At 55.1% G+C, this 17,201-nt stretch overlaps 2 protein-coding genes across 3 annotated transcripts in view; both read right to left on the bottom strand.

Moving 5' to 3' along the window:
• Positions 1-3,227, bottom strand: part of TCEA3 (transcription elongation factor A3) — a 36,122-nt gene extending 32,895 nt beyond the window's left edge. Inside the window, exon 1 of one of the 2 annotated variants that reach the window (XM_071217671.1) lies at positions 3,034-3,227. In XM_071217671.1, the coding sequence (XP_071073772.1) occupies positions 3,034-3,102 (69 nt within the window). In that variant the 5' untranslated portion in view covers positions 3,103-3,227. The remainder of the gene's footprint in view (positions 1-3,033) is intronic. The other variant, XM_058304136.2, reaches the window with a different exon arrangement.
• Positions 3,228-5,797: 2,570 nt separating this feature from the next.
• ASAP3 (ArfGAP with SH3 domain, ankyrin repeat and PH domain 3) overlaps positions 5,798-17,201 on the bottom strand; it is a 47,826-nt gene continuing 36,422 nt past the window's right edge. The window contains 20 exon segments of the mRNA XM_058304135.2: positions 5,798-7,237; positions 8,156-8,215; positions 8,217-8,247; positions 8,840-9,065; positions 9,904-10,099; positions 10,257-10,364; positions 10,462-10,529; positions 10,895-11,010; positions 11,168-11,253; positions 12,193-12,370; positions 12,590-12,684; positions 12,908-13,041; positions 13,125-13,315; positions 13,407-13,455; positions 14,600-14,687; positions 15,021-15,090; positions 15,946-16,055; positions 16,216-16,302; positions 16,476-16,551; positions 17,020-17,105. Coding sequence (XP_058160118.1) covers positions 7,163-7,237; positions 8,156-8,215; positions 8,217-8,247; positions 8,840-9,065; positions 9,904-10,099; positions 10,257-10,364; positions 10,462-10,529; positions 10,895-11,010; positions 11,168-11,253; positions 12,193-12,370; positions 12,590-12,684; positions 12,908-13,041; positions 13,125-13,315; positions 13,407-13,455; positions 14,600-14,687; positions 15,021-15,090; positions 15,946-16,055; positions 16,216-16,302; positions 16,476-16,551; positions 17,020-17,105 — 2,130 coding nt within the window. The 3' untranslated portion in view covers positions 5,798-7,162.

Here is a 17,201-nt window from a genome sequence, read left to right as displayed (position 1 = left end):
CTTGGATTCACAGTATTTTCTTCGGAGGTGTGACTGGCTCTGCAATCACGTGCTCATGTAAGCCGTGCTCTAGCTCACTGGACTCTCACAACCCTATGAGGTGGGTACTATGACTAGTTCCTGCAGCGTCACTGAATAATTTTTAGAGAATAATTTTTACAGAATTATTTTTATGGAATTATGATCTTATTTTCACAGAAAAGGAATCCAAGAAACAGAGACGTTAAGACAATTTGCCCAAGGTTACAAAACTTGTAAGGAGCTGAGCAGGGATTCAAACTGAGGCCTTTTGGGCTCTAACCAACATTGTGAAGGTATGGAGACAAATCTGCAAGGACATGTACAACTGGGGACTCTCGACGTGGGGAAGTGCAGTGAGCTGATGGTTGTTGTTCAACAACTTGTTCTCCAGGAAAACAAAACAAAACTGTTCTGTGGTTTTTGTCGAGTTCTGTGGTGTAAATACTCCTCTTAGGGTCAATTTCAAGCTACCAACATGCTGTCATTGAGCTGGAAGAGGTATTGGGAAGAGATGTGCGGTGCTGTCCCCTTACCCTGCATTTCCACCAGATAGCTACTATAGAAGTAAATAACCACTAGACCACAGACAATAGTGAAGTGGAGTAAAATAATTAGGAAGAGATGGCTTGGGACTATTTCTTATTTTTGTTTTTAATATAATTTTATTTCAATTTAAGCATATAATTTAATTAAAAAAATTTTTTTTAAAAGCTGTTTAAACACTGGTTTGCAAAATTCCTGAAGATTCACCAATCAGCTCTAACAAACCTTAGCTCACCACCAGGTATTGGCCGCTGTAGACTCTGTAACTGGGTCATGCTGGATAATGACAGCCATGAGCCTGGTTTAGCTGGGCTCACAAAACCCCACGCAGGTATTGCCAGGGGTGTGGATGTATGGGCTGTGTGGAGCTGCGTGATGCAGCTGAAGGCACAATTACGTCTACTCGCCTTTATGGCATCATGCCTGGGTTCTAACATTTGCCTGTTTGCTAAGTCTGTAGCTATGTGTCTGGGTATAACTGTGTTTCAAGTGTGTGTGCGTGTGTGCGTATAGTTGTCTTTGTGTTCTTTCTGTAAATGATTAACGGTAGTGTATTTGCCAGGGTCCGTGTGTCTGTCATGTCAGTGTCGGCAGTCATCCATGTCTTGTATGCAGTAATGTCTGTAGCTGTTCGTAACTATGTGTATGTGTAGCTGCGGCTACTGGCGTCCGACTGTTTCAGTCGGTGCACACTCACCAAGGCCCCAAGTCCCTGGCACTTGGGCAACTGGCAGTAAACCCCAGGCCTGAGCTGCAACGTGGAGGATCCGTCTTGTTACAGGAAGTGTGTCCTCCTCTCCCTGACCACCAGTGGGCGGGCTCACTTTCATTCCCACAGCCCCACCTTTCTCGGCCAGATGCCCAGAGCTCTGTGCCCACCCAGGCACTGCCAGCAGCCCAGGCTCAGACGTGGCTGCAGACTGCCTCTGCGTTGCAGGGACCCTGCGGCCAGACTTCCTGGAGAGGCAGCCGGGCACGTCCATGAGCACACATCCCAGGAGATACCGTGTCTTCTTCCCATTTCACAGAAGAGAAAACGGAGGCCCAGAAAGGGAAAGTAGAGAGGTTTACCTGGGGCTATCAAAGGAGGGGGAGGCTATTTCCTCCTCACAGAACCCCACCCCAGCGAGCTGCCTTTCCCCAGGTCTCAACCCTCCCCTCCCCACCCCACCCATCTCACCTAGAGGCCCAAGCCTGGGATCAGCAGGGGGAGGGGCTGGGATAACCAGCCTCCCCGACCCAGAATTCAGTTCTTCCCAGGCCGCAGCCCCACTCCAAGGGCTGCGTGTACCTCTCTCATCCTTTCAGCCCTCACAACCACCAGCAGAGTCACAAATCCAGCCAACCTCTCCCCACTCTGCAAATGAAGAAACGAGTTTACCCTCCAGGGTTCCACCACTGCTCCCTCTTTCTTTTAGAACCCTCTTTTGGGCCACAGAATGAGCTGGATAGGTGGGTCCTGCTCCAGAACGTGGCTAGGGCGAGTGGGAGGAGGAGGCTCTGGGACACAAAAAGAGGTCCTCGGTGGCTGCCCCAGGACCCGCTGGGCCCCCCTACCCTCTCTTCCCGGGTTGTGCCCTCGCCCTGCCAGCCCCAAGGCCAAGTTTGTTCTGGCCAGGAGACTAGGCCTGGCCAGCCCAAGGCAAAGATCACACGGAGGATCAAACATTAACTTTCAGAGGGACCTGCAGGACTCCCAGGGGCCCTCAGGCAGGGCCCCCGGCCCCGACTCCCCCCAGCCTCCGCGTCCCATCCACCCCGCCCCGCACCAGTGGCCCGGGCCTCCAGCCCAGCCCACACTCCCGCCCTCCTCCCCCTCCCCGGCCCCGTTGGGCCTCGAGGGCCCTGCGACAGCCCCGCACCTGTTCGGCCCCCTCCGCCGAGGCTCCACCCGGCGGCCACGGAAAGCGAAAGTTTGGGAAAGGGAAAGCTGCAAACAGAACGGACCTCGACGGCCCGTGGGGTCGGGGAGCCGGAGCCCAAGCCCAAGTTCCCGTCTCAAAATCCACTCTAGCGGCACCCGGAAAATGCAGCACCCTCCACCAGCTCAAGTTTCCTTGTCCCCTCTGGGGCCACCCAGGATCTGCACACACACCCCGCCCCGTTTCTCCACCGCCGCTCCTGGGTCTTTGCACACGCCATGCGTCCCGGGACCCCGAAAGTCCCTCCCCAGGTCCAGTTCTCTTCGATCTATTTCCCAGGCCCCTGGGTCCTACAAGTCTGGAGAACCCTACAAGCCCGTATGCGATCCCCCCCACCCCGGCGCCCTGAGCCAAGCACACGCCCACCCGAGGTGCCCAGCAGTCTCCCAGGGGCACTACACGCTGCGCAAGCCGCGCCTCGCTCGGGTCCCTGCGTCCCGCACGCGCCTCCTGGGCACCCAGCCAGCACGCGCCCCCGGGACACCCGGGCTCGCCTGCGCCGCGCCTCCCGGGGGCGGGGGCTGTGGCCCAAACTCGGCGGCCTCACCGTGTTCTTCCTGGCCACCATCTTCTCCAGCTTTTTGGCGATCCTCAGAAGCTCTTCTTCCTGGCCCATGGTGGCCGGCGACGCTCGGCGGGCCGAGGGGCGCTGGGGCTGCAGCCGGGCCTCGCGGGCAGGAGGCGCAAAGCCCGAAAGCGCGCCCCCGGCGCCTGCCCCAAACACACACGACACACACGCCTGCGGGGGCGGGGCTCGCCCCCACTCTCCCCACCCCGGGCCCGCCCGTCTCGGAACAGTGTGGGGGGGAGGGGTGGCGTGCACTAAATATAGACTTCAAGGACTCGCCCGGGCAAAGATTGCCCGCGCCGGCCCGCCAGGCCTTAGGGGAGGGAAGGGGCTGCGACAGAGGGACCTCCACCTCAGGCCCTTCCAAGGGGGTGCGGGAGGCTGCCGGAAGTTCTGGGGAGGAGGGCTCTCCGGCGAGCTGGACGACGGTCATCTCGGTCATATCGGGACAGAAGAGCCGGTCCGGGCACGGAGGATGCCTGAGTGCTCCAGGAGCTCCTGGAAGAGTTCTGGGCTCCCACATCTGTGCACGGTTGCAGCGTCGAATCACATTTTTGTGCACGGCCCTGAAATCCAGTTCTGCCTCTAACTTGTGTTCACCCATTCTTGCCCACGATCTGTGCACACATCTGTGTGTGCTGTTTTCGTCTATACACCCCAAAGGGCACACCATTTACATGCTTCCTACATGAGGCTTTGCATTTCTTACAGGTGCTACGAGTGCGGCTTGTCCTGAAGACAAGATTCTGAGCTGTGAGGGTTTAGCAGATTCTTAAGTGCATCCAACTTTGAGAAGTATTGATCCAATGGGGCTGGGCCTGGAAGGGTCATTTTTGGTAGAGGGACGGACACACAATTGTGCCCCCTCCCCTCACAGCCGTGCACACTTGTAGAATGGGTGACTTTCCAAGTTAACATTCCACCCCACCCCCCGGGTTTCCAGTTAAGTCCCTTCCTTTGGGACCCGGAGAAAGGCAAGAAAAGTGGTGCACATGTGTATTTGGTGGAGGGGAGCTGTGGCTTGGGGTATCCAGCAACATCTCTGGACTTTTCCGAAAGACCTCCTTCTTAGAGAAACTCCATCCCAGCCTGAGTCAAGGAGACAGCCTGGTGTGGACTCGTTCTGCCTTCAAAGTGCAGCCGTGTGACCTGGGGCCAAGGAAGGAAGGAGTGGGCTTTTAAAATCATTCACAAATATATATTGGGTGCCCAGGCAATGAACAAGGCAGACCTAGTCCCAGCAAACTTGTGGCTCAGTCTATGGGCAAGAGAAACGGCAAATAAATATGGACACAATCAATTATCATTTTGATCAAGTTTGGAGGGAGGGTCAGGAAGAAGGGGAGGATATGTTAAGGGAACATTGAGGGGACCTGCACTAGTTTTGGGGGTGGGGGATGGTCATGTTCTCTGAAGAAACTAAGTTTAAGCTTTGGGCTGAAAGTGGAAGTTTGGAAGAGAAAGGAGGGATGTTCAGAGTACTAGAGGAGAAATGTTCATTCATTCGTTCATTCAACCTAACAATGTACCAGGCAGTTCTAGACCTGGGCATCTAGTGAGGAACAAAACAGCCCTCCTGGAGTTTCCAATGTGCAATGCTTTAGGGTGGGAGGGTGCTGGGCATGTCAGGGTTCAGGAGCCAAAAGATTAGTGAAGCTGCAGCAAAAAGGAGAGGGGAGTGGGAGAGGGCAGGCAGAAAGGCAGGAGGGAGGTGGGGCCTCTCCACCAGCCCTCAGCCAAGCACCTCTGGGTTGAAGGGACAGCAGAAAGGCACAGGCTGCCTATGGTTTTTTTAGTGTTGGCTTTTTAAAAAACAAACATTTGATATTCCTTAAATCCCACCCCCTCCCCCCCGCCGCCCCGGGGCAGTCCAACATCAAAAGAAGCCACTACCTCAGAGCTCAAAATACACTCAGGAAAACCTGGAGTTCAGTGCCGTCCCTGTAGAGAATGCAAGACTGCTGCCCAGGGAGGATGGCAGGTGACTCAGCGTTGCCTTGCTTGACTGTATCGGCTGGCACCCATAGCATCCTGTCTGCCCACCCTGGACACACCCCTCAGGCTGCTTCCCCAGCTTTCTGACTGAGGGCTTCAAGGGAGGCTGGCAGTGCTCGGGAATTAATGCCCTTACAAGGACCCCCAGCCAAAGAGAGACTAGAGTTGGTGGGAAAGACACCAATTTCTTCACTCTCGATAGTGACAACTTGAAGTCATCTTCTAATCAATAGTCTCTCAAAGGGGTGCCCAAGACTAAGCCCTAGTTGCCCAGCAGTAACCCCTTCATTAACACATCCTTTATTGCTTTTTGACCTTCTTTGCTTTTCCCTACTCCTTCATTATGCTTCCTGGAATCACTTCCCAAATGAGCTACTTGCCCCCAAATCTTTATCTGAGGGGAAATCAAATTAAAGACGGGGACAGCGGCAGAGCCAGGGATTCTCAACCTCAGCACCATTTTGGACCCAGTAATTCTTTGTTGTAGGGGGCCATCCTGTTTACGGCGGCACGCCTGGTTTCTTCCCACTAGATGCCAGTAGCACCCCGCAGTGTGATAGCCAAAAATGTCTCCGGGAATGGCTAGGTATCCCCTGGGGCAGAAATCCCCTTTCCCCCAGCTGTGAACTACTGCTCTATACCAGGGCTTGGCTGTCTCTCTCACCAGGGCTAGAGAAAAAATTCCAAGTCCTAAGAATCCCTCCCTTTCCCTATTGCCCTTCAGACAACATAAATGGAACCACTGGAATTTACAAAAAAAAAAAAAAAATCCTTTATTAGGGATGAGTGAGATAACAAGTCTGAGATGAACGAAATGAGACCCCGGGGGCTCAGAAGACAGCCCTGTGCCCGGGGCACCACAGACCACACAGGTTTCCTGGGGAAGCCGCGCAGCTGCAGGGTTAGACTGCGGCACCTGCCCGTGATGCCCTTGGCCTTGCTGCTTGGCCTTGCCCGTGCCCACCAGGGCCGAAGCTCTCAGGGATGCGGGAAGCTGGGGTGTTAAAGCTGAGATGTTAGTGGTTCATGTATATCTGCTTTCTAATGTGGGCTGAAGAACCCAAAGCAATGGCTCCAATGGTGGCGTTTCTGACACTGAGAGCAGTGGGTCTCTGCTCTCCCATTTCTCTCACTGTCCCTTCTTAGCCCTTTCCTCCCCCAGACCAGAAGACTCTTGAGTTGACCTAGAGAAAGAGAGAAGAGGGGCTCAGTCATCCAAGACCATCCCTTCATTCCCTGCAGAATCTAGGAGAGTAGGCAAATAGGGGTGAGTCCCCCTACTTCCTGGCCAGGGAATATGGTACAAAGAGATCCCCGAGAAGGCCATGCTGTCCCTCAACAGGAGTGAGACTCAGAATATATAACAGCAGTACAGCATGCGCACTGACCAAGCAAAATGGAAAGGGCTGCAGATAGCCGCTATGATCCTGTGGGTGCAAACCAGCTGATTGCCAGCCTTGCCCATGAGCCTGGAACCACCCCCTGGACTATGGCCCAGCCCATTCCCAAGCTCAACCCTGGGACCAGACCCTCCCCAGCAAGGGAGCACATCTGCAGCCCTCATCTTCTTCATTGTTGCACCCCCCCCCAAGCCTAGCACAGGCCTGGGCAGAGCGCTGGAACTCAGTAAATGAATACTGAACTAACGAATGGCCGAGAGAGCAATCCCTAGACTGGCGGAATCCCTGGTCTGGATGTGGAGAAATTGGAGGGCTGGTACTACCCTGGTGGAGCTCTCAGACTAATGGGGAGCAACAGGTCTGGTCTGATGAGAGAGTCTGGGTTCTGCAGCTAAAGCAAGCTCCGGAGCTCTCAGAGCCTGCTCTGGGGCTCTCGGGCCCCTGGGTGGGGTTATGAGCTACAGGGGAAAGAACCACCATCAGCCGTCACACAGAGGGGCCGAGTATCCTTGGCAGGGGCAGGGGCCATGTGAGGGAGGAAGGCCAGCCATAGAGGTCAAGGGAAGGAGAGAGCAAGACCCGAGGAAAGGAGCGCCGCCCTCCCTAGTCTTGTGGACTAGGGAGTCCTGTGAGTTTTATGGTTCCAGCATGGGTCTGTGAGTCTTGCGGGTCCAGCATGGGGGTGGTTCAGGCACGCAGGGCTCAGCAAGGAGCTAATCTTGCAGAAGTTGCACAGAATTTGCTAGGAGAACCCCAGTCCTTGAGCCATCTCCTTCAGTGAGGCCAGCCTGGGGAAAGGATGAAAACTGATATTTTTCTAAGCATCTATTATGTACCAAGTGTTTATCTCACTCAGTTTCACAACTGTCCTATTGTGGGTGGATTCAATTATCCCCATTTTACAGGTGCTGGAACCAAGGCTTGAAGAAGTGAAGCCACTTGCCCAAGGTCTCCTGACTCTAAAGCCTGAGCTCTTATGTTTTATTCCACATTGAAAGGCAGCAACAAAATGGTGGGTGATGGGTACCTGGTTTTCAGGGCAATCGTGGAACCAGGATGTGGACACAGATTTGTGTCTGGCACCTGATTGATGGACTGAGGATGATGATTCGCCAGAGAAACCAACGTGCTGCCCCTTCCACTCCCTACTCCCAACAAAGACAACCCCAAGGATTCCCCAGGGAAATAAGGGGCAGAGAAGGCTTCCTTCCTGATACAACTGGCTCTGCACCCTGAGGCTGCTCAAGTAAGTATTGTTCAAGACTGGGATTCAGCTGGGAGAACCTGGATTAAGGACAATGGCTCTTGCCTTGTCCCTGTCACATCCTGTATGCCTGGAAACTGAAGTCTGAGTGGATTCCAGGACACCTGTACATAGGGAGCCTCTTCTGCAGGGAAGTGATTCCTTCCCCGAGACACCAGCAGGGCTGGAAAAGACTTTCCCATTCTCTCCAGGGGAGCAGCCAGGGCTTGGGCCTCATCACCTCTCCCGCCCCTCAAGGCCTGGGCACTCCTCAGTTTCTCCTGGCCCTGGGTGGAGCAGGAAGGAGCAATGGGGCAGGGCATGGCCTAGCTGTAGCCACCTGGGCCCATACGTGCCCCCATCATGGGGAGAGGTCTCCCACCCTAATATGCCTCCTCTTGACCAAAGCTGCCTCCGAGACACCCCACCACCTCCCCTCAAACCACAGCCCCAGAGCTCCTACCAGTATGTTCCTTCTGAGCAGAGGATGCCGTGCCAAGGAATTGTCTTCCGGGCTCCGTCCCTGCCCGCCGATAGGAGCGAGTGCTCTCGGAGCTGGAAGGCAGGGAAAGGCCAGCATGTCCCCGACCCGGAGAACTCCTCAGAGTGGGGACAGCAAGGCTGGAGGCTTAGGATGGGGGGGTGGGCAAGGAGCCCACGAGACCCCCAAGAGGCCTAAGTGGCCTGAAACTGATATCCAGAAGTATCTGGGGGATACCCCCAGGTCTACTTCTCCCCAGGCCCCAAAGTGAAAGGGTTTGCAAGGAAAGAAGAGGACTGGATCCAGGGTTGAGGGTGGGAGACAGACTGACAGACTGAAGACCCCACTTGGAGCCTCCAGAACAAGCTACACAGGCAAGGCTGAGCCTGCTCTACCAGGCTCAGCTGTCTGGGTCCCAGGCTCCTCCCCAGCTTTCTAGGCCAGATGCAGGAGCAGGTGTGTGTGGGGAGGAGGGGTGCAAAACTGCGTGGTGGTGGGGAGGAATGCAATCACCCCTTGCTCCAGAGTCAGCCCTTCTGCATTTGCCACAGGCCGCAGAACTGAAGGTATCCCAGTCTTCAGGTAGCAACCATTCAGAGGTGAGGACATGGCTGCTCCCAGAGGTTAGAAGATTTGCCCAGGTTGCAGAGCTGGGCCCTTACCAACCTGAACCTGACGGGGGGATACATCTCTGCAGGGGTGGTCCCACATGGCAGGCTGGGCCGGGAGGTGCCTGAGGGCTCCCGGAGACCCTCCTCAGAGCCGGGTGGGGCTTGGCTGGGAAACCCAGGTTCCACGGGGCTTGTGAGGCTGGAGGAGGAGGAGGTTGGACTGCCCAGACTCTCAGAGGCGCCAGGGGGTTCTGAGCTCAGGCTGGGGGCTTCAGGGCGATCTGGAAGCAGAAGGGACAGGCCTGTCTTTATCACTCACTCTGTGCTCAATTTCAAAGCAGTCTTTGGCCTCTAGGGTTTGTCATGGTTGTTTCCAGCTCCCCATCTACCTCCCAGCACTCTCCTGCAACTCTTCCCCATCATGCTTCAGCCTCTCGTGCATCATTCATTCACGAGAGCCAGGGCCACCGTGATGCACTGTTTTGCTTCTGCTTATAACCTCTCCTCAGTCAGGACTCTACCCCCAGCCCGTAGGCTCGGCTCAGATCTTACCCCCACCAGGAAGCCCTCCTAAACCACCCCCACTCCCCAGCGGATATGTTCCTTCCCTCCTCTGAGCTCTCAGATTAAGAAGAGAGTTCTTGAGAACAGCCAGGTGCTGTGCTAGGTGCTGGAGAAAGAGTGGTTATCAAAACACTCAGAGTCCTTATTCTTTTAGGATTTACATTCCACATCACATTGGGCCTTGCATTATAATGAACTATGTTGCAGTTTTTATCTCTACCACTAGCCTACTCAGTGGCCTCTACAGGACTTGGCATACAATGGATACTCAGTAAATGCTTCTCTCTCTCTTTTCATTTATGTGAAGTACTGAGGAATTTGGAATAAGACAGACCTAGGTTTGAATCCCACAATCATTTATTAGCTGTGTGATCTTGGGAATGTAACTTAACATCTCTGTTCCTTTACTTGTAAAGGGGACATGACAACCTCTACTTGACAGGTGATTGTGCGGATGATCTGGACTAACACACGGACCCTTAGCTCAGAACTCCAGCACACAGTAGGCCTTCAAGGAATGATATGAGGAGCATTTTTCTGGGCAGCCAAACGTACCTCCACTGGCATGTCCTGCATGCCCTTGAACCAAGGTCCGAGCAGGGTTTTTGACTGGCAAGGGTGGGGGGAAATCCTCACTCTGGCTCCGGGTGGCAGCTGGTCCCAGGCTGGCGATGGTCTCATAGGTCTTGTTGCTGATGTCCAGCCTCCCACTGCCCCAGCGGCCTTGAGCAGGGGGCTTCAGAGGGCAGCGCTGCTGGAGCAAACATACAGGAGGAAGGACAGTCTAGGAGGGACGACAGCTCAGCCCAGCCATCTCCCCACTATGGCCAATCTGGCTCTTCCTTCTGCCAACCCAGGATCAAGCCGCCCTAAGGACCCAAGGGACAGGGACTGGGACTGGGACCCACCTTTTCCTCCTCCTCCTCCTCACTGTCAGAGCCAGGCTCCATGGAAATTCCCCAGGAGTAGTCCATGTGCAGAGGAAAGGCAAGGGTCCCAGCCTGGGCCTGCTCCAGCTGCCACAAAAGAAGGCTTGGCAGTTCAGACGGTCAGGGACTCAGTGGAGAGAGAAAAAGGGCCAGGGCCAGGGCCACCGTCCACCCCAGACCTCACCAGCTCCTCACACTCCTTGTGTTGCTTCTTCCTGGCCATGTCCAGAGCTGTCTCTCCTGCCTCGTTCACTGTGAAAGGTAAAGTCAGGGACCAAAAAGGTTAAGTAACTTGCCCAAGATCACACAGCCAGGAAGTGACAGGGCCAGGATTCAAACCCAAATAATTTGATTCCAGAGCCCATCTCAACCTCTAAGCTATAATGCCTCTTTGACTGGCCTTGGTCCCTGACTTTACCTTTCACAGTCAAAGAGGCATTATAGCTTAGAGGTTGAGATGGGCTCTGGAATCAAATTATTTGGGTTTGAATCCTGGCCCTGTCACTTCCTGGCTGTGTGATCTTGGGCAAGTTACTTAACCTTTTTGGACCCTACGTGTGGTCCCACACAAAGGGCAGAAGGGACGAGGGTCTTATGGAGGAGGTATCTGGCCCCACCTGTGCCAAGTGGAGCTCTCCCTTTCAGCAGCAGCTTGAGGCAGTCGGGCTGGTTGTAGAGGGTGGCGTAGTGCAGAGCGGTGTTCCCATCAGGGGCTTTGGCATCCAGGTGGCCGCTGGGGGGTGGTCAGGGAGGAAGGAAGGGGGCACACAGGTGAGAGGATGAGAGTCAGGGGAAAAAAGAGGAAGAGGAAAGGAGGGAAGGGGCAGGGAGAAGAGGAAGGAAAGGAGAGAAGTGCGAGGAGGTGGGCAAAGGGGCAGGGAGGTTCTCACCCGTTCTGGATGATGAAATCCACGAGGGGCAAGGAGGCTTGGTTGGCGACTCTGACAGCCAAGTGCAGGGCAAGCTCTCCAGGTGCCTGAACACAGGTCCACACCTCTGAGCTTCCCCCCAGCTCATCTGCCCCCCACCCAAGATTACCATCATGAACTCTTGCCACCACTGGCACCCAAGATGTGAAGCTGCCAGAACCCCTGAGAGATGAGACTAGATGGACAGAACCTCATCTTTGGGAGGGGGTGAAGGACCACTCCTTCACCGCTTCCTTCAGTGGTTCCTCTTCCTCTTGCTCCCAGAGGAAGAGGTCCCCAAACTTTGGTTCTTGGCTCTGGGCTCCTCTCTCTGCTCCCACTGCACCTGAGACCTTGGCTAACTCCTGTTTCCAGCTATTGCTCCTGTGCAGGCTGTTGCAAATCCTTACCTCGCCTAAGTGCTACACCCTCTCTGTCCACCAAGATATCAAGCAGGCAGCTCAAAGACATCTACGTCATGATGTCCAACCAGCCAGCCACACCTCCAATTTAGTCTCTCAGCTGTCTCTGGTATCCTTTCTTCCTATCTCTCACTAGGCTGGACCCCCTGGCTCATCTGCTGTTTCAGTTATGGTAGCACGGAGGCAACAGGTGTCTCTGCTTTAATCTGACCTGCACTTACTCATTTCCAAGGCTATCCAAGAAAAAAAGATGCTAATATTTATTGCACACCCGACGTACCAGACCCTCTACATGAGTCTCACTTCAACCCTGTGGGTGCCATTATTAGCCCATTTTACAGATGAGGAAATAGAGATGCGGAGAAATTAAGTAACCTGCCCTGGATCAAATGGCTAGGAAGAGCCAGGATTCTGGCCCAGATATGTTTAACCGAAGCTGTGCTCTTTCCCACTGACCCCTCTGATGTGTGGGTTTTGAGCAGATGTCAGAAGGGGGCAGAAGAGAGTCATGGCCGGTCCTGCCAGAGGACTGGGTAGTCCGGGGGTGTGGGTTGGTTACAAGCGGCCCTCACAGGGGATTCCCACCTGCCCGTCAGGCGCCGGCAGCGGCTGTCCGAAGTCCTGCCCGTTGGCAAAGGCCTCTAGTACTGACAAGAGGTCCCGGTTGCAAATGTCTGTCCAGAGTCTCTGAGGCTCCGGTGTGGACCGGCGGGCAAACCTGCGTTCCACATATTTGGCCACGATGTATTCCCTGCGGGTGCTCCTGCCAAAAACGGACAGGGGGGTTTCAGAGCAAGGACCCTCTCCTCAGGGCTGACCCTGGGACCAGCCCACGGGAGATACAAGTTCCTTTTCCCCAGAACCATGCCCGAGGGACACCCAGACCTGCGACTCCCCTCTCCCCAGACCTCGGGTGGAAGAGCCTTCCAAGCCCGCCCTCCAGCAGAAGCCCCCGCCAGGCCGCTCCCGAGAATGCCCTTACATGTCGCTCTCGACTGAGGGCTTGGGGCCGCCGTGGGAGGGTAGCTGGGCCTCCATGACCTCGTTGAAGCGAGCGTTGCCAATGTTCAAGGCCAGCTGGGGTCGCAGGAAGGTGGGGTCACAGCAGGCGGTGAGGACAGGCCCCCTAGAGGGCGAAGCCCCGAGGCCCGGCCCCTCGCATGCCCCCCTTTGCCAGGCCCCGCCCCTGGCCACCCCCTTTCTGGCTCAGCCCGTCCTACCCTCCCCCGCTACAAGCGCTGGCTGAGCCAGCGGACCCAAGCCCCGCCCCCAACCGCCCCTTCAGGCCCCGCCCCCTCACCAACAACTCGGCAGGGCCCAGCAGGTCCAAGGTGAGGGAATGCATGCGTGAGAAGCGCACGCCCAGCTCGCGGTGCACGCCGGAGCACTGGATGCAGGTGAGCACGCCCAGGTTGGTGCTGAGCCACGTGGGGTCTGCAAGGTAGAGCAGCTCGTGCCTGGGGGTGCGGCCCCCACCCCTCCTCTCCCATCCCCCTTCTGGCCCAGGCCCCACCGACCTGCAGCTCCGCAGTCGCAGCATTGGCCGTTCCCGGGCCGGCTCTTCACCTCGGCGATGAGCAGCTTGGCGAGGTCCTGGGGCTCCCCGTCCAGCGCGGCACCCGCCCAGGGTCCAGGGCCGCCGCCGGGCTCCCCGAGGAAGGCGCTGCTCAGGGCTTCATCCTTGCTGTTCTGCAGCACGGACACCCACCTGCCGAGGATGCGCGGGGTGGGGAGCGATGACAGGCGGGTTTGGGGGTCTCCCATTCCGCCACCCCCAAGGCTGACTGTGGGGCACTCACGCTTCACACTCATGTTCGTCCTCAGTCTGGAAGTGGTACGTCCTGTTGTCTGTGAAGGGGGTGGGGGGGCTCTGGGACACTCGAATCCTGCGCACCTTCCCTTGGCCCAGCGAACCCTCACCAAAACCACCCCCCACCCCCCACCCCGTGGCGAAATGGAGCTTTTGTCCCTACCCAAGCTAGGGGTGGGAGGTAAAGAGACAGCAGGGGTAAGAGCTCCTCCAAGGACACTGCAAAGTGGGATCCCAATAAGGCTTCCGCTGTGTGAAGCCCTGACCCAGGAGGTGGGAGGAGGGGCCTCTGAGGGAGCACACAGGCAGGTGTTCTAAGGCCTACTGCCACCACCCCACTCAGCCCTCAGCCTCCTGCCTGCTCCTCCTGCTTCCCCTCTCTGCCTTACCCCAGCCTGTACCAGCTGTCAGCTTGCTCTGCCTAAGGTTCTGCTCTAAGCATGTCACACCCCTGCTCCATGATCTCCCATGGCTCCCTATTGCCAGGAAATAAGGACCACCCTTTCACGAGGCTTCATTTCCCACTGTTCTTCTATGAATCCTCCACACTGCCCAAACTGGACCACCACTGGCCAGATCCACTTCCTGCCTCTGTGCCTTTCATCATATCACTTTTGTCTCCTGAAATATCCTTCCTTAAACTCTACATCTTAGTTGTTTCTAAGGCCAAACTCCAATGTCCTCTCCTCCAAGAAGCTTTTTCTGATTCCCCAGAGCAGGGCACACCTTCCCTCTAATCTTCTAGAGTGCCAGACCTGTACCTGTCTTCTGGACACACCCCCTCATCTTATAGTCCTGAGTCCCCACCTCACACCCCTGCCAGAGAGAGCTCCCTTTCTCAGCCTGCGCCCACCTGCACATAGAGCCTGCCATCAAGTTCCAAAATATGACAAATGGAAGCTCAAAAGAGATCATTTCAAAAGTCGAATTATCCAAACCCATTCCATTATGTTTTAGAGAAATATTCCTACGTGGGTGTATTTTTAAAGTTTACTATGATGTGAGGTGAAGCCTCTAGAAAGTGTGCCCAGGGCCTGATGAAGTCTCATGACTGCAGTCGCAGCTGTTCAATAAACTTGTGTGGAACTAGATACAGACCCTGTGAGTAAGCCTCCCGGGAGCTGACGAGGCTCTTAAAGACGCCTGGTCAGTGGTGGGAGGAGGGGTGCAGGGACCACTCACGGGTCACCAGGTCGAAGCACTTTTTCTCCTCCAGGTTTGGCCTCACTTGGCACGTCAGCAGAGTCAGCTTCACTGGGGGCCGGTTTATCTGTGGGAAGTTAGGGGTGGAAGATGGACATGTAATCTCTGGGGCTCCCAAGCTCTTTGGGCTTTTTTGGGCCTCAGCTTCCCAATTTGTCAAGTGAACATAACAATCCTGTTCCAGCTCGTCTTCCCTCTCCCCGCACTCCAGGATGTGGGACGTGGACAGAGGCTAGATTGGGGGCTCTGGCTCCCATCCTTCCTTCTGCAAGGGGTCTCTGTCCACCTGGATCAGGTTTGGGGGCCAGTCTTGGAGAGAGGGCTTGGCATTTGTCTGCGCAGAACAGCAGGAGGAGAGTACCCATCCTGCCCCGGGACCCGCACCCCCTCCAGGCCTCACCGTGCTGTGTGAGATGGTCAGGCAGCCATACTTGACCCCACACTTCCTTTTCTGCCAAACTCTTCGAATTCTAGAACCCAGAGGGAGAGGAAGACTGTGACCCAAGGGTCATGCCTAACTCCCCCGTATCAGAAGACAGTCCTGCACCAGGCCCCCGACCTCCAGCCACACCTCTTCAGCCCTTCTCTCCTGACCCTGACAGCCCTCTGGGAGCTGCCTTCTGATGGAGGAGACACAGCCCTGCCTTTGGGAAGCTCCCAGTCTGATGGGGGAAACATGACCCTACTCTCTGGGAATTCCTATTCTACCGGGGATGATGTGGCCCTGGCCTTCTGAGAGCTTGTATTCTGCTGGAGGAGACACAGTGCCCAACTTTAGGGAGCTCCAAGTCTGAGAGCGGGAACAGGCTCTCAACTGAATCATGGTTGAAGTCAAAGCAAGGTAAATATTGAGACCAACCAAAAGAAAATTAGCAAATCCACAATTAACCTCTTTCTTGTATAGGTAAATATTAACTGATTTAAATAAAAATATTCTTCTCTGATAAAACCTGATTGGTAAATAGAAACACGAACACATCCCATAGGGCATCTTTGCCTTTCACTGACTGATTTTTTACATGAGGGAGCAAGGCACAGTCCACACTTTCATTTCCAGGCATTTTCAGTGTACTGTAGAGGTCAAGAGTGAAGGCTATGAAGTCATACTTTTTGGAGCATAGTAAGTGCTCAGTAAGTGTTAATTGCTATTATTATCACTAAAGTTAAGAACATCCAGTGACCTTTGGCAGAACCTCACATCCCAGGTACCATGGACAATCCAGGATCCTGATGATTCTATACTGCCTATTGGTCCTGGAACCTTCAGGGTCTACACAAACAATATGAATAGTCCCTTTGGGCAAATTACTCTCAGAGACACTTACCCATCACTTTTCTTGTACAGAAAGCCCACCTTCTCTGTCCCAAACTGCTTGTTGCCTTGGTGCTGGTGAATGTTGTAGCTACCTCCTGAGTTCTTCCGGCTCAGGTTCTCCTGTTTCTCAGATATGCAAGGGAGAGCTTACGGCATCTGGCTGGGAAGTGGCCCATTTTACAGCAGTCTCACTTGGAGACTTCTCAAGGGGACACTATTAGGCCTTTTTTCCCCTGCCTCCCTCCCTGGTGGGCCTTGGAGAAGATGGTTAGGAGCTAACCTCTCTGCTCTCTATCTGCAGTGTCCCTCGGAGGGAGTCCCGGAGCTGGGCCAGCTTCTGCAGCTCCTCCTCCTGGGCCTGGCGCAGCTAAGGGACAGACCCCATCGTCAGCCAGCAGACATCCCAGGTGCAGAGCCCAGACCCAGAGGAGGGGGCGCTGTGGCATCACTATATGGGCAGGAGCCAGTTTGTCCACACCTGCAGGTTTTCTGGAAGGACAAGGAGTTTGGCCATGTGCCCAAGGGAAAGGCCTGACTTACTGTGTGTACGGAGGCCGCCAACTTCTCGATGAAGGGGGACAAGCTCTGAGCAGCCTTCCAGCCATCTTGGAAAAAGCTAAGAGGTGTTCCAGAGGCCAAACAAGGGAGAAGAGAGAGATGAAAAAGAGCGATGAAGCCTGAAGTGGAGGGGGAGATGCTCTAAAGAATCACAGGGCACCAGGGCAGTCTAGACTGATGGTCCAGAGCAGGCACCCTGGAGTCAGACCATTTGGGTTCAGATCCCACTCACTAGCTGTGTGATCTTGGTAAATCTAGCCTCAGTTTTCTCATCTGTAAAATAGGGATAATTGTTCCTGCTCATTCACAGGGCTGCTGAGGGATTAAGTAAGATCGAGTGTGTAAAGTACTTGGTGCCTGGCACGTGGTGAGCACTCAATAAACAGCTGTAAACAGCATTATGAATAAGGTACATTTAAACGTCCCTAAGGGACTGTCAGATCTTGTTCTGTGACCTGAGGTCTAGGGCATGGGCTGATGGGGGTGGGGTGGGGCCCAGCACCCATGGCAATGGGGAGGTACCTACTTGTGCTGGGCATGGAAGAACTTGATGAGGCTCTGCAGGAAATCAGGCCCCTGCTTCATCTGGCTCTCCCCGGCTTTGAGCAGATACTGGGGGGAGGGTGGAGCAAGATGTGTGACGTGAGCCAAAGGTGAATCTTGGGGACCAGAGACTGCAGTCCTCTTCCCAGGCTAATCCTCTTTGCC

The sequence above is a fragment of the Dasypus novemcinctus genome, chromosome 9 (assembly GCF_030445035.2).
Source record: "Dasypus novemcinctus isolate mDasNov1 chromosome 9, mDasNov1.1.hap2, whole genome shotgun sequence".
Taxonomy (NCBI): Eukaryota; Metazoa; Chordata; class Mammalia; order Cingulata; family Dasypodidae; genus Dasypus; species Dasypus novemcinctus.
This window is presented reverse-complemented; position numbering and strand designations above follow the sequence as displayed.